This window comes from Cuculus canorus, chromosome 17 (genome assembly GCF_017976375.1).
Source record: "Cuculus canorus isolate bCucCan1 chromosome 17, bCucCan1.pri, whole genome shotgun sequence".
NCBI lineage: Eukaryota > Metazoa > Chordata > Aves > Cuculiformes > Cuculidae > Cuculus > Cuculus canorus.
This window is the reverse complement of record NC_071417.1, coordinates 14,373,526-14,387,647: the sequence shown is the minus strand read 5'-3', so window position 1 is coordinate 14,387,647 and position 14,122 is coordinate 14,373,526. Positions and strand designations below refer to the sequence as shown.

The following is a 14,122-nucleotide window of genomic DNA, read 5'->3' as shown; positions in this document are numbered from 1 at the left end:
CAGACAGGTAGAGATCCAAGGCTGATTTCTGCCTGCAGCTTCATTCATTCAGGGGCTTGGTGTTCTGCTCCATTACAGTGGTTGGAATTTCTTCACTAGAAAACCTTTGTCTCTTAGATCCGAATGTGAATAGGTTAAGACAAAGTGAGTCTGGTGTCTGCTCTTGCTTCACAACACCCTGAAGCAGTTTGCCTGGCCGTGTCCTAGCATTTTTTCTGCATGTTTGTGGGTGACATCTGAATCACAGTTTTCTTTAACTTGGAAAGAACTGAGATATCTTCATGAAGGAAGGTGGTCATGGAGAAGTTTGCAAGCTGCAGTTAGTAGGGTTCTAAAACTGCTTCCTTTTCTCATTTCCCTTATTTTTCCCATGGTTTTGGTACCTGGAGCACATGGATTGAGTTCTGTACATTGTGTCCAATAGCCATACCTAATCATTATGGCCGTGAACTGCTTGTTGCTATGATACTTAATTTGTGGTCTGTGCCTGGAGAAGTTTGTAGGGCCGGGTATGATAGCTGTGAATCTGCACAAGCTCACAATAGAGCAACATTTTGCTTTTCTGAAATTGCGAATGGGGAGGGAGTTGTGCTGAACATGGTCACTTGTGAGAAGAGCTGTTATGCTTGAACTGCTCTGTAATGGTTAAAAATGAGATAGTCTCCTGTATCAGGAGGAAGATAAGTTGTATGCTTTGATGTGACATGTAGAAAACAATTGCTAACGTGTGTTGTTAGATGATATCTTGGTTTTGTGGATTAGTAGTGATGCAGATGTGCATGGGTTGAAGAGAAAATTTCAGTTGTTCTGTGAATGACGACAGTGGCACAGGGAAGGCTGCCTCAGTTCTCTAGAATTGCTTTTCTAAGCTTTTGAGTGTTTGGTTGTTTTATGAACCTTAATTGGGAAGATTTCTGTAATTATATTACGGGATTCTGAAGGATACAACAATATGTGCTTACAGACTTCCCTTTAAAGTACTTAAAAATTTAACTGCAGAATAGCTCAGGGTTGATTGCTTTGTTTATTTGTTTGGGTTTTGGTTTTTTTTTGCCTGGGGATTTCTTTAACTGGAAAGAAAAATACCTACAGCTATTAACTCTTCTCAGGCACAGGATTCTGGCATGGGATGTATCTATGCCTAAAATAACTCTTCCTATTAAATGTGTTTTTTTTAATCTGTTTTCTTTCTTCTTAGATCCCAGGACACATCACTTCATATCCTGTTTCCCTGTGTCAGTAATACCTGTTTCCATTTAGGCTTTGTAGTATTGATACACTCTGTAACCCTGTTGGGTTATACATAGCTGCAGATAGCTTTAAAGAATTAGATTTGCCAACAAATTTCCCCTTTCCCCATGGAAAAAGGAAAGTGATACTGAGAAAAATAATTTTTCTCTATTTAAAAAGACCCAACCAACCTATCAATCTCTATAGATTACATTATATAGGTTGTACTACATTTGGAATATAAGCCAAGCCATTTTGGAATTGTCAGTATGGAAAATATTGAAGAAAGGAGATCACATCATTTCTTCTGGAACCTGTCTTTCTTAACTGCTTTGTTATGCATCTTACATTTTCCAGAAATATCCTACCAGATAAAATGTAACAGTGAAATTTAAATGGTCTGGTTTAATTTTAGTTATATTCAGGGAAAGAACTCAGAAGCTCAGAACACAGCGTAAAGGCAAATGGGGTCTTAACTTCCCGCCCTTAAGGGATATCAACTTGAAATACAGCCAGTTTTATAGAATGAAGTAGTTTGACATATTAACTCTGCACATCACTGTAGGAATTTTCCGTTTGCCCTATCTCTACTTTATTGGATTTGAAAACTAGTTTAACAGTTTTTATAGAAAGTACTTGTATTAATACATAAAATATATGTGGAAGAAACCGTGGATGGATAAAAGCTATCTTGAAACTGCCTAGATATGTGGTGTGATTAAACATAACGATAAAAACAAGTAGAGGAAAAACAGAGATTATTTTATCTTGCAGTTAGTAGTAATCTTAGGCGTTATTTCCAAGAATGGTAGGTAAACCACTGGAAAAACAGAAGTTCCTTTGTTCCTTTCTGTTTATATAAATACATATTATATAAATACATTCCTATCCTTACAGCAATGTAGACACTAGCACATCCTTCTAATATAGTCTGTGTCCTTTAAAAACTTGACGCATCCATACAGAATAAAATGTGTTTGAATAAGGCAATAAGAGACCTCAAGAAACAACTGCACAATCAGATTTTCATTAGAAATGTTGTGTTTTAGAGTATGAGTCACTTTGATTTGACTCTAAACGTGTGGGTACCGGGAACTCCCCTTCACCCAGTGGGGAGTAATGTCAGTTGGACTTTTTCTGCTGACAGTTTAAACACCTAATACTATTAATTTAGATCAAGGAGAGAGATGGTAAAAGGCTGCCAATACACGCACTACAGATTCTTCAAAAAGAAACGGTTGTCATCTTTCCAGATAGCGGAGAAGAGCTGTGTGCTCTGTGCTCTGCTGCTTCAGATATATAAGTCTTTGGCTTGTGTAGGAGATTGGAACATTTAAATTTGAATGTGTGGCCAACTGTGCTCTGGGATTTTAATTTTTCCCATTTTATGGAGTATCTTATTCACTTTTCTTTGACATCTGGGAAAAAAATGCCTCTAGAGGCATGAAAGAGCTGAGTATGAATTGTATAGAGTTTTCAAGTTTCCAAGATTCTTTTTATTAAGCTCATTTCAAGTTTCTACTGAGGTTCCTTTGACTTCTGTTGTGATGATATTGGTTTTGAGTTAGGCACGGATATTCATCCATCCAGTGTTCACGGCCTTTCATTCATAAAAATCAAATGAGACTGTGAAAATGGCCCCCTGTTGTTCATATTTTCTTTAAATTGAAGGGGAATGTGGTTTAAAGCATTTATAGTAGAAATCTGTTTCGATTAAACAGACGGATGCTTTCACTTCATTAAAGGCAAGGCTGTTGTCCTTGTTGAATTTTTTCTCCTCACTGGTTTTCTGTCAGTCTGTTGTGCTGCCATGCTCCTTTTATTTCTTCCTGTTTCCCGTGCTGCCATCCACAAAGCGTTACGTTGATGGAATAGATTTCTTAGAATTTTTCTGCTTTTCCTGGTTGCACACAGTGTTGCACATAGTGATGGAATCAATTGCTGGGCACATCCGTCAGGTTGCACTGCCTCCATTGCACCTCTTGTTCAGTTTCCTGAAATGTCGCTCCTCAGAAGCCTCTGTGAGGTATCCACCTCATTTCACTTAAGCAGAAATTGAGGCAAAAAAGGTAAAATGCTTTGGCAAAGGCACACTGTAAGTCAACAGCAAATCTAATCAGAACTCCTGACTCCCAATCCAATGTTTGAGGATACAGTTCTCTCTCAAATAATAAATCGCATTGCAGCATATTTATACTCTAAACTAAGCAAAAAAAAAAAATCAAACTATTTTCTGTGAGACACGAAACTGTATTCCTAATCAAAGTACTCCTGTGCATAAAATCTACCATTACAATATTGTTTTTGTGTAAATTTAGTAAAATTTAGAAGCCAGGTTGTCTCTTTGCTTGGCAATAAATGATTTTGAGAGAGGAGAACACTTATTCACAGAGCTGTACTCACTGACATGTAATTCAGTTTATTTTTCTTTCTAGGTTATTACGGATTTGGAAGAGCAGCTGAACCAGCTCAGTGAAGACAATGCCGAACTGAACAATCAGAATTTCTTCCTGTCCAAACAACTTGACGAAGCCTCAGGAGCCAATGATGAGGTTGTCCAGTTGCGAAGTGAAGTTGACCATCTCCGTCGGGAGATCACAGAGAGAGAAATGCAGCTCACCAGTCAGAAACAAGTAAGGCTTTATCAGCCCAGATCACAATCCATGATAGGCCTCCATGATATGAGGCCCCAACATGATAGGTCGCTAATCATCTGAAAGGCAAAAAGTTTCTTTTAAATCTGGAAACCTATAAGGAATGCATATGCTTCCAGGGGCAGCATAAGCCTTTCTTCCCAGAGCAGTTGAGTGAATGGAAATTTTTGGTGTTTCCCATTGTATTTTTATGCTATTCAATTTGGAAGTTTTGAACTCTGAAGATATCGTATCTTAGAATTATTAATTTTAATTTTGTGACCCTGGAAACTTCAAAATTTTCCTAATGAGATAGAACTGACATTAACGGAAATCACAAGTGAATGTATGGAAGCCTTGAAATAAATGAGTTGTGATTTACTAGCTTATGTTTTCTGCCAATTTGCATGTACTGTAATTTAAACGGTAAGGCTGAAGCTTAAAGTGCACGCTTGATGTGGGATGTGAGAATTGATAGGAGGATTTATTTTTAGACTATGGAGGCCTTGAAGACAACATGTACAATGCTGGAAGAGCAAGTAATGGACTTGGAGGCCCTGAATGATGAACTCTTGGAGAAAGAGCGTCAGTGGGAAGCATGGAGAAATGTTCTCGGAGATGAGAAGTCCCAGTTTGAATGTCGTGTCAGAGAGTTGCAGAGGATGCTGGATACTGAGAAGCAAAGCAGGTCTCTCCCCCCTCCTCCTCCTTTTATTAACTTTTATGAAAATGCTCTATAGAAGCTAGTACAAAGATTATATTTAGACTAGGATATGGGAGTTGGAACTAAATATAAAGTCCTGTGAGGTAGTTCTAAAAATGGTGTATTAGTTAATAGTCATTCACCAGTGATATTGTTCCTTTTGTTTCTTTGCAAGTGAGTGATTCAAGGGGAGTGGTATTTCTCATTGTAACTTAAAAAATGTCTTGGTTTATTATCTTCTACTTTATTATATGGAAAAATAGTCTTTGCTCCTAAATGTTCCTGTGGGGTCTTGAAATCTTCAGGCTGTAGTTCTAGCAAGGGCAGGAACAGGGTTATATAATATAGAAGTGTTGCAGCAAACAGTCTGGCTTTATAAAGTAACATCTTGAGTTTGAGGCAAACCCCTGAAAGAGTTATTGCTGCCACTGCATGCTAGGAAGAGGTCAAGCCCAGAAAGGAGTTAGGTGACATTATTTTCCATTTTAATACAGAGTGAGAGCAGATCAGCGTATTACTGAATCTCGCCAGGTGGTAGAACTAGCTGTCAAAGAACACAAGGCAGAGATTCTAGCCCTCCAGCAAGCACTAAAGGAACAAAAACTCAAAGCTGAGAGCCTTTCTGATAAGGTAAGTAACTTCCAACTCTAGACTTCCATAATTAATGAGATACTTTTCTAGAGAAAGTACTTGTAGAAATGTGGTCTTGAGCAGGTTTTTCAAGAGGTTAGAACAAATTAAAAAGACTAGAGGTCGTAGAATAGAATTTTATCTTTGAGCCGAAGACTTCGAATTTCCTTTTGAAAACTACTGAAGCAGGAAGCAGCCTGTGATGCCTGGAGTGTACAAGTCCTTCAATAACTTGATATCTGCATTTGACCAATGGCATATCAATAACTTTTGTGGTTGGTTTTCCCCCTTGTAGTTAGTAAAAGATAATTGTATCATTTTTCTTCAGTGTGTGCTTGGTGAAGTTGAATTTTGAGGTTGTGGAACACTGTATTTATTAGTATTGAATGTTGTTCTGACCATCTGTCCCACCTGCCTAGCTCAATGACCTGGAGAAGAAGCATGCTATGCTGGAGATGAACGCACGCAGTTTACAACAGAAGCTTGAGACAGAAAGGGAGCTTAAGCAGAGGCTTCTGGAGGAGGTAACCTTGGGAATTCATGTTTTAATTTCATAAAAGGGTTCTGTGTCTCAAGGAGGGGAAGTTGTGTGATTGACAGTGTTGCACATGTGTCCTCCTTCTATATATCTAGGGAGATTAATAGAGTTGGAGGGTTTGTTTTTGTTTCAAACATTGTGAAATGTGCAGCTGTGATGGGGAGCAGTGAAAGGAACCGCTCCTCAAAGGAAGGTGACCTGGGAACCAAGGGTGATGGCAAGGACAAGGCCCTTGCAGCCGGTGGGCACAGTCCCACAGTACCCGAAGAAGAGTAGAGCAGGTTTGGAGAAGGTAATTGGGTTCAGCCACCAGCCCAGGGGTCATTGCAAAAGCCTGTAGCGGTGAGGCCCATCCTAGGACAGGTCTGCGAGGCAAGGTCCATGCCCAGGCACAGGGTTCTTAGAACATAGCTCTGAGCAGACCAAGTACAAGGACCTCCCGTGGGAAGCAGGAGAGGAGGTTACAGAGGAGGGTTTCAGGGGAAGGGTGGTTGCATGCAATTAGACAGGGAAATTAGAGCCTTTTGATGTTCTTGGGATACTGATGATTATCCCAAAGTTGAGAACTCCATTATGCACCACAGTGAAAGATTTCTGGCTCTTGCTTCATAATGTATGAATGGTAATGTTTTTCATACTTGGGGACTTTCTCCTCAAGAAAGCACAGAACCTGAAGGAATAAGAGTAACTTACCATGTATGCCATTCTGTAATTAGTTAGAGGCAAAGATGTAAACAATTGGACATAGTTTTCCTTATATGACTGTAGAGGACGGAGTTTATCCTGGTTTATAGGAAGGATTTTATTTTTGTTATTACTATTACAAAGTAGTGTGATGGCTCCTGGTGGTATAGAGAGCTTGAGAAAATGGCATCGAGAAATTCTTCATGTATCTGAAGTCTTATTAACAATTACAAGATTTTAAATGCTTAAAAAGCAAATAACTGTAACATTCAGTTGAGAGAAACGGTGTTGCTACATATCAATATAAAAACACTGCATAGAAATGCATGTTTAGTCATAATGTGTTGTGAAAGGCAGGAAACCTACAATATTGTAGTTTTCCAGCTTCTAGAGAATTGTCTCTTTACTTTTAAGTTTGCAATGATGCTTATTTTACAAGGAGTGATAACATTTAATAGCTTTTATTTAAAAACAAGCAAAAAACCAAACCAAAACACTGGTCTTTGTTTTCTCTTTAACAGCAGGCAAAACTGCAGCAGCAAATGGATCTGCAAAAGAATCACATCTTCCGCCTAACTCAAGGTCTGCAAGAGGCTCTAGATCGAGCAGATCTTCTGAAGACTGAAAGAAGTGATCTGGAATATCAGCTGGAAAACATTCAGGTGAGGGAACAGTGGGCAAGACTCTGTGCGCCCCATCCTAAAACTCTACTCCCTGGGGGGCTCTAGGATGTTATCTGCTGTTCGTGTGCGACGCTTCTCTTACACTGTTTTTTGGTTCTGTTCTGCTATTGAGTTATCAATCTCTTCTATAAAGGTGAAATTTCTTATGTGTGTGTGTGTGGTTCCCAGGTTCTCTATTCCCATGAAAAAGTGAAAATGGAAGGCACTATTTCTCAGCAAACCAAACTCATTGATTTCCTGCAGGCAAAGATGGATCAGCCAGCAAAAAAGAAAAAGGTGGGTGCAAAAGGTTTGAGAGGCATGGAATTAAATGATGGTTTTGTGGTTAGTTACGTGCTGTGTATTCAGATTATTCTGTTTTATCCTTCTTTGTGTAACACAAATGTGTCCTCATTTAAGAGCATTCTGAGTTACTGAACACAAACTTCACTAGGCAGAATGTGTTCTTTGTGGCTTTTCCAGTATTTTGTTGTGCCTGCAATACCAGTAGCTCCACATCAGTGAGGCTGCAGGAACACAGAATATTAACCATGTTTTTTTTAACGGTAAGTATGTAAGTGTGTATGAATATACTGTGTATCTAGAGTGGTTGTCTTGTAGTTACAGCATAGGATTGATTAGTCAGGCGATGTGACTCGTGGCACATCTTTGTCATAAGCCATTCTGTCATTTTGAATTAAATAATTTAACCACGTATTTTGAGGTCCTCTGTTTAGACGCGTTTGGAAACTAAAGGTGTGAGTACTAACAGGTAACGTACGTCCCTCTTTAAATTGATCCATATCTCAACATTTTCTCTCCAGTGCCAATATGAAGTAAAAATCCATCCTTACGCATATCAGAATTACCATTTGGCCCTCTGGCTGGACTGCCACTAGCTAGTTTCACTTTGCCTAGATTAAGTCATCTCTTACTAGGAGTTAGGAGTTGTCTGTGTGTTTCTGTTGCTAGGGCCTGTTTAGTCGGCGGAAAGAGGACCCTTCTTTACCCACACAGGTTCCCCTGCAATACAATGAGCTGAAAGTGGCACTGGAGAAGGAGAAGGCTCGTTCTGCTGAGCTGGAGGAGGCTCTACAGAAAACACGCATTGAACTCAGATCTGCTCGTGAAGAAGGTAGGGGTTAACAGAAAAGGTGAATCTCGAAGGACAGGCACATTTTTGATCTGGAAATGTGCCTTTAATTGTGTGCCGCTATAAGCTATAACATGTGCTGTTTAATTCTTGTCTACTGCTGTGAAGATATGCAGTAAGGTCGCACTTTTTTCTGCGGGTTGTAACCACTGAATGGTTACACAGAACCACTGCTATGAACCGGTGTGCCCTATTGGTTATGTTAACGGGTGGCATTTATCTCACCTATAGCTGCTCATCGGAAAATATCAGACCACCCTCACCCGTCTACTCCAGCCACAGCCAGGCAGCAGATCATCATGTCTGCCATAGTCCGCTCACCCGAGCATCAGCCTACGCCAATCAGTTTGCTAGCTCCACCCTCCAGTCGCAGGAAGGAGTCTTCCACACCAGAGGGTAGGCCCTTGGGAAACTTCTCTGGTACTGTTTTTCTCTCTGCTCTAATATTTAAATTCTGTCTTTTTTTTTCCCCCCCCTTGTAAATTTCAAAACCAGATTTTTTTTCATGATAGGAATATTAGATGAAAAGTCTTGGTTTTGGTTTAAAATATATGGGTATAGAATTTATTTTTGAAAACTTCAGCAATGGAACTGTTTTAAGAGCATGTTCTTTTCAAAGGAGTATGTTTTCTGTACTCTGTGCATTGATAAAATGCACTTGTGGCTATTTCCTTAGCAGTTAATGTTTTTACATATCTAAACTGCAGAAGGTTTCTAGCAAGACCTTTTGGTAAAGGCAAAAAACTTTGGTTAGACATAGAAGGACGACACCAGGTCAAATACGACATTGATGTCCTGTTAACCGGTAAAAGGGGATAGCTTGCCATATCCTTGAGAATGGAGGGGAGAGGGTCATCAGAAAAAATTAAAGGATTGAGAGCCCTGCTCATTTATTCTTAGTTAACCGTTATTCCAGTATAAGTATTGTACCCAGAGGCTCTGAACTAAAAACTTAAGCCTTTGGCTGGAAGCAGCCAGGACACACAAACTGGTCCAGCTGTCACAGATAGTTGGGAAGGCATAGGGTGCTATGAGGATAGGAAACACTGACAGGAAAGATGTCCTCAGAGTCTGATCATGGACAGGGAAAAGAATCGTGTTCATCAGTAAAAGACTGTGCCTTGAAGGGATAAACTGTACTCGATACAAATCCACCAACAGGGATTTTAGATGAGCTGGCAGTGGTGACCAGCACAAAGGCTGCGTGAAGAAGGCCGCTCTGCATTGATGGCAGCAGTGTAGGTGCTGAAGGATTTGTTAGCTATAAGCAACACTGAGAGATTGGTTTACGACATTGTAAGAATTGGAGGTGAGTGCAGACTTGCAATTTAGACAGTTTAATTGATGTAATCTTGCTCCATCAGCATTAGCCTTTTCGATTCTACAGTCTGGTTTTGAGCAGCACACTCTGTGCATCTGTTTATGGCACTTACTGAGGTGGTAACGGAGCTTAAGATTTGCAGATTACATAGGAAAGTAGTGCCTGTGTTCAGCAGGGCTTTGATAGAGAGAAGTAGTCACTCATTACCTGGGGCTTAAAGTGCCAAAACCTACTATAATTTTAATCCCTATGACAAGTTTTCATCCTGATAATAGATTTTATTCTTTCTTAGAGTACAGCCGACGCCTGAAAGAGCGAATGCATCATAATATCCCACATCGTTTTAATGTGGGGCTCAATATGAGAGCAACAAAATGTGCGGTGTGTCTGGATACTGTGCACTTTGGACGACAAGCATCTAAATGTCTTGGTAAGAGCAGTGTGTGCATAAACAAAGTGTAACTGGGTGGTAGAATGAAAAAGCATCAGCTGTCTAGACCAGATTTCAGTGAAAGCTGGAGAAAGAACCAAGTGTGAGGACTTTGAAACTAGTTGGTGCAAACATTCTGCATTAGAAAACATCTGATGGTTTAGATAGAGTAGAAGAAGATTCTTGGAAAAGCTGGGGTTGGTGCATTAGAAGTTGACAGCTGTGCCGTGATTTTTTGGTTATTTAACAGAAGTTTTTCTCTGTCCTTTTGTCAGAATGCCAGGTGATGTGTCATCCAAAATGCTCCACCTGCTTGCCAGCTACTTGTGGCCTGCCAGCAGAATACGCCACTCACTTCTCGGAAGCGTTCTGCCGGGATAAAATGAATTCTCCTGGCCTGCAGCTGAAGGAGCCAAGCAGCAGTCTGCGCCTTGAAGGATGGATGAAAGTGCCAAGGTATAAACATGAATCTTGGTGCCATATCAGGTGCTGAAACATTTGGAACAGTTTCTTATATTATCCTGGCTTTTACAGTGTGATAATTGGTCCATGCCTGTTACAATTTTTTCTTACCACTGAAAATTGTCTTTCTAGGTGTTGCATGCTTGTTTTATTCAGAACCCAAGTAGGAAATCCAATATGGCTTTGTGCTTATTTTCTTCAGGAATAATAAACGTGGGCAACAGGGCTGGGACAGGAAGTATATTGTCCTGGAGGGAACGAAAGTGCTCATTTATGATGCAGAAGCAAGAGAAGGTAACTCAGCATTACTAGGAAGAACATTTTTTTTTTTTTTTTTAAAATCTTCAGCTATTGTTTGGTGAGTTGGGAGGCTTACAGATTGTTCCTGTTTGCTGTGCCCATACCTAATTTAGCTAAATCTTCTGTATCAAGGCAGAATTGTTGTTTTTCTAGATTCTTGACATATTTACTGGCTAGTATGTCATAATAATCCAGCTGTGAAACATCCAGCGTTTATCCACTTCATTTTGCTCTCACAGTTACTTGCTACTCCTTATTTGTTTGTTCTTCTTTCTTACTCCATATCCCTGTTCTCCCCGCAGCTGGACAGAGGCCTCTGGAGGAATTTGAGCTCTGCCTTCCTGATGGGGATGTAACTGTTCATGGAGCTGTAGGAGCTACTGAACTTACCAATACAGCAAAGACAGGTGAGAATCTTATGTAGATCAGGTCACATGGATTTCTTCTGCCTTGCCGTCAGTTGGCATTCCGTTTGGCTGAGCAGAATTTTCTACCTTTAACTTGCATTCTGTAACTGTGTAATTTTGAAGTTACCTCTCTTTGAGTTAGGTGAATAGGGCAGTCATCCAGGCTTGGTTACACATGGGCGGTTGCTTCTGTCTGTGTACTTGAACTGTGAATAACATAATCATAAAGCCAAATGGAAGTAAATTTTAAGAGTGTTGTAACATACTTTGCAAGCACTCAGTTTATTTCAGTTTCTTCTCTCAATGCTCTATATCAAGTGTAAAGTGTCATGATTCACGCCACCATTGTGCTCTAACCAGAAAGTCATCGACTTAGAAATACTGTGGGGTGTTTACAGTCTCTATTATTAAAAAATGTTGATGTTTTGATTTGTATGTATTGAACAGAACTGATGAAAAGATTATGTATGTCTTGTCTTTAACATTAAAGGATACAGACTGTTAAAAACAAAGGTTTCCATAACCAATTTTTACAAACTTTTTTTGAACAGTACAGGGAAAACTTTAGTGAAGTGGCTGGTTTTGTACTTTTTTTTTCACGATGGTATTTCTTTCTCTTTTGAATAAAAGGCAAGAAATTATTTTTATTTAGTAGAGAGCATTGTATGTATGGATTGCATATATCCAGCTACTATTTAGCTTTAAGTAGCTAGCCTGTACAGGACCTGTAAAGGAGAAACCTGTAAATAAATTGCCACGGTAACACATAGTGATAAATGCAACTTCTCTCCAATGAGGCTGAAAGGTATTGATTTTAAGTCTGCTGACAATATTCCAAACACTAATCTAAGTCTTATTCTATCTATACAACATCTCAGATGTGCCATATATCCTAAAATTGGAGTCTCATCCACACACCACTTGCTGGCCTGGTAGAACACTCTACCTGTTAGCACCCAGCTTCCCTGACAAACAGCGCTGGGTCACAGCACTGGAATCAGTAGTGGCAGGTGGGAGAGTTTCCAGAGAAAAAGCTGAGGCTGATGCTGTGAGTATAAAAGTTTCATTTAATAATAAAATATTCTGGGAGGGAGCAGAGTTTTGAAAAGTAATTGTTCGGTGTTTGGCATACTGAGGTTTAACTGAAGGTAAGTTATTACTTCTGCCTTATGATGTATGATATGAGTACCACTGGCTAGTTTGTTTTGAGACCGATGCTTTGTATTGCAATATCCTTCCTTAGACCTGGGGAGCATGGTAAGAGGATCCCATAATTATCTCTCTGTAATTCCAGCAAATAGAAAAGGAAGAAAGAGCAGTTAGGACATGGTCTAAATTCAGTCTCGTAATGTACCACATAGAATGAACGAACCTTAAAAGAAAGGAAGAAGCGAAAAAGCTCCTTCCTCTCCCATTCTTATGGAGTGGGCACTTTTTAGTTGGCGAGGAGGGGTGTATGTGTGTGTTTAGTTTGAGTCTTATTTCTGATAAGAATAAGAGGTTAAATGGAGTAGTTTTGGTTTTGGATAGCCTTTTCCATCACTGTTGCACTGATAACTCCCTATTTTCTGGTAAAGGGAGATTTGATTCCATGGCACTGCATATTAGAATGTTGGCTTTGATGGTAGGGAATATCCAAGTAGCAGGAAATCCTCTGTCCTTGTGCTAGCATTCTTCTTGTCTCCGAGAAAAATACATGCTCCCACCAAGGTTTGGAGATTTTCTTCTTAATCCTTCCCCTTGGAAAATGTCACTGCTCCATTGCAGGAGATTGGGGATGTGGAGAGGGTAGGCACAACGATAGGTTCCGTCTGAGTTTAGGTTAATTCTGATTGGTTTGCTTGACTGTTCCAGGTAGACAAAAGTTTACTAATTCTTTTTAGGTGGTATGCCTGCAACTTTTAGCTTTCTGAGATAAAGAAATCTGTGCCAAGTATCTGTCTGAAATGATGGCCTTACATTGTTAAAATACTAATACAGAAGAATTAAGTCAACAACAAAAACAAAATCTTTTTCATTGGCAGAAATTGCTTGGAAACTCCCTGCTGAAGCTAGAGGGTGAAGACCGTTTGGATATAAATTGCACAATGCCCTTCAGTGACCAGGTAATGATAATGTTGGGTTGGGCCTTTCTGGGTATTGGATATTTCATTCATAGAAATGGTATCTTAACCACAATATGTGTAATTATACACCTGTTTGGTTTGTTTCCTGTCTTTGCTGATAAAGAGTATCATCCAAATTTGCTCTTGGAGCATTCCTTGTTCTCCTGATGCAGTGCTGGTTTTATTGTCCTGCTGTCCCTGCAGGTAGTACTGGTGGGTGCAGAAGAAGGTCTCTATGCCCTGAATGTACTGAAGAATTCCTTAACGCACATCCCAGGAATGGGTGCTGTCTTCCAAATTCACCTCATCAAGGATCTGGAGAAGCTACTCATGATAGCAGGTAGAGGGCTTTATGTTTCCATATGTCCCACAGGAAATACGTGGCAGTTCTTTGTCCTGCTAGGAGTGCTGCGGTGCCAAAGGGACAGGTTCTCCTCTAGATTCCTTAGACACGTTTTTGTCAGTGTATTGTCAGGAATCAGTTACCACCCTTACACAGCATTTTATGAGGTTTTCTTGTAGATGAATATGTGAATGAAGGCCCAGATAAACCTTCACATGAAAGTGACTTCTCAGTTTCCAAAGCTGAGAGAGGGAGGAGCCAGAGATAAAACACTTCCAGCTTAGGATATAGTCATCAAGTTCAATTTAAGAAGTGTTGAGCTGATCAGTGAACCCAGCTTTCGCTATGCGCTCCCTAACCTCTCTTGCTAAAATAGTTAATAACTATTTGAGATCCACCATGTGATCACTGTGGCCAAGGGGCAGCAACAACTCTCAACTTGTGTTGCTCTAAACAATCATCTGTTATACAAAATTGGGACTTCTTCTCTGGTTTAAGATTCCCTTATGAAAGGAACACCA

At 39.9% G+C, this 14,122-nt stretch overlaps 1 protein-coding gene across 8 annotated transcripts in view; it reads left to right on the top strand.

The window, feature by feature from the left end:
• Positions 1 to 14,122, top strand: part of CIT (citron rho-interacting serine/threonine kinase) — a 71,198-nt gene that overhangs the window by 45,130 nt on the left and 11,946 nt on the right. For 6 of the 8 annotated variants that reach the window (XM_054082156.1, XM_009566550.2, XM_054082152.1 and 3 more), the window contains 15 exons: positions 3,666 to 3,863; positions 4,358 to 4,551; positions 5,061 to 5,196; positions 5,616 to 5,720; positions 6,940 to 7,080; positions 7,270 to 7,377; positions 8,053 to 8,215; positions 8,465 to 8,629; positions 9,847 to 9,984; positions 10,260 to 10,440; positions 10,649 to 10,740; positions 11,049 to 11,153; positions 12,032 to 12,201; positions 13,178 to 13,258; positions 13,463 to 13,598. In XM_054082156.1, coding sequence (XP_053938131.1) covers positions 3,666 to 3,863; positions 4,358 to 4,551; positions 5,061 to 5,196; positions 5,616 to 5,720; positions 6,940 to 7,080; positions 7,270 to 7,377; positions 8,053 to 8,215; positions 8,465 to 8,629; positions 9,847 to 9,984; positions 10,260 to 10,440; positions 10,649 to 10,740; positions 11,049 to 11,153; positions 12,032 to 12,201; positions 13,178 to 13,258; positions 13,463 to 13,598 — 2,113 coding nt within the window. The remainder of the gene's footprint in view (positions 1 to 3,665; positions 3,864 to 4,357; positions 4,552 to 5,060; positions 5,197 to 5,615; positions 5,721 to 6,939; positions 7,081 to 7,269; positions 7,378 to 8,052; positions 8,216 to 8,464; positions 8,630 to 9,846; positions 9,985 to 10,259; positions 10,441 to 10,648; positions 10,741 to 11,048; positions 11,154 to 12,031; positions 12,202 to 13,177; positions 13,259 to 13,462; positions 13,599 to 14,122) is intronic. The other 2 variants (XM_054082155.1, XM_054082154.1) reach the window with 1 other exon arrangement.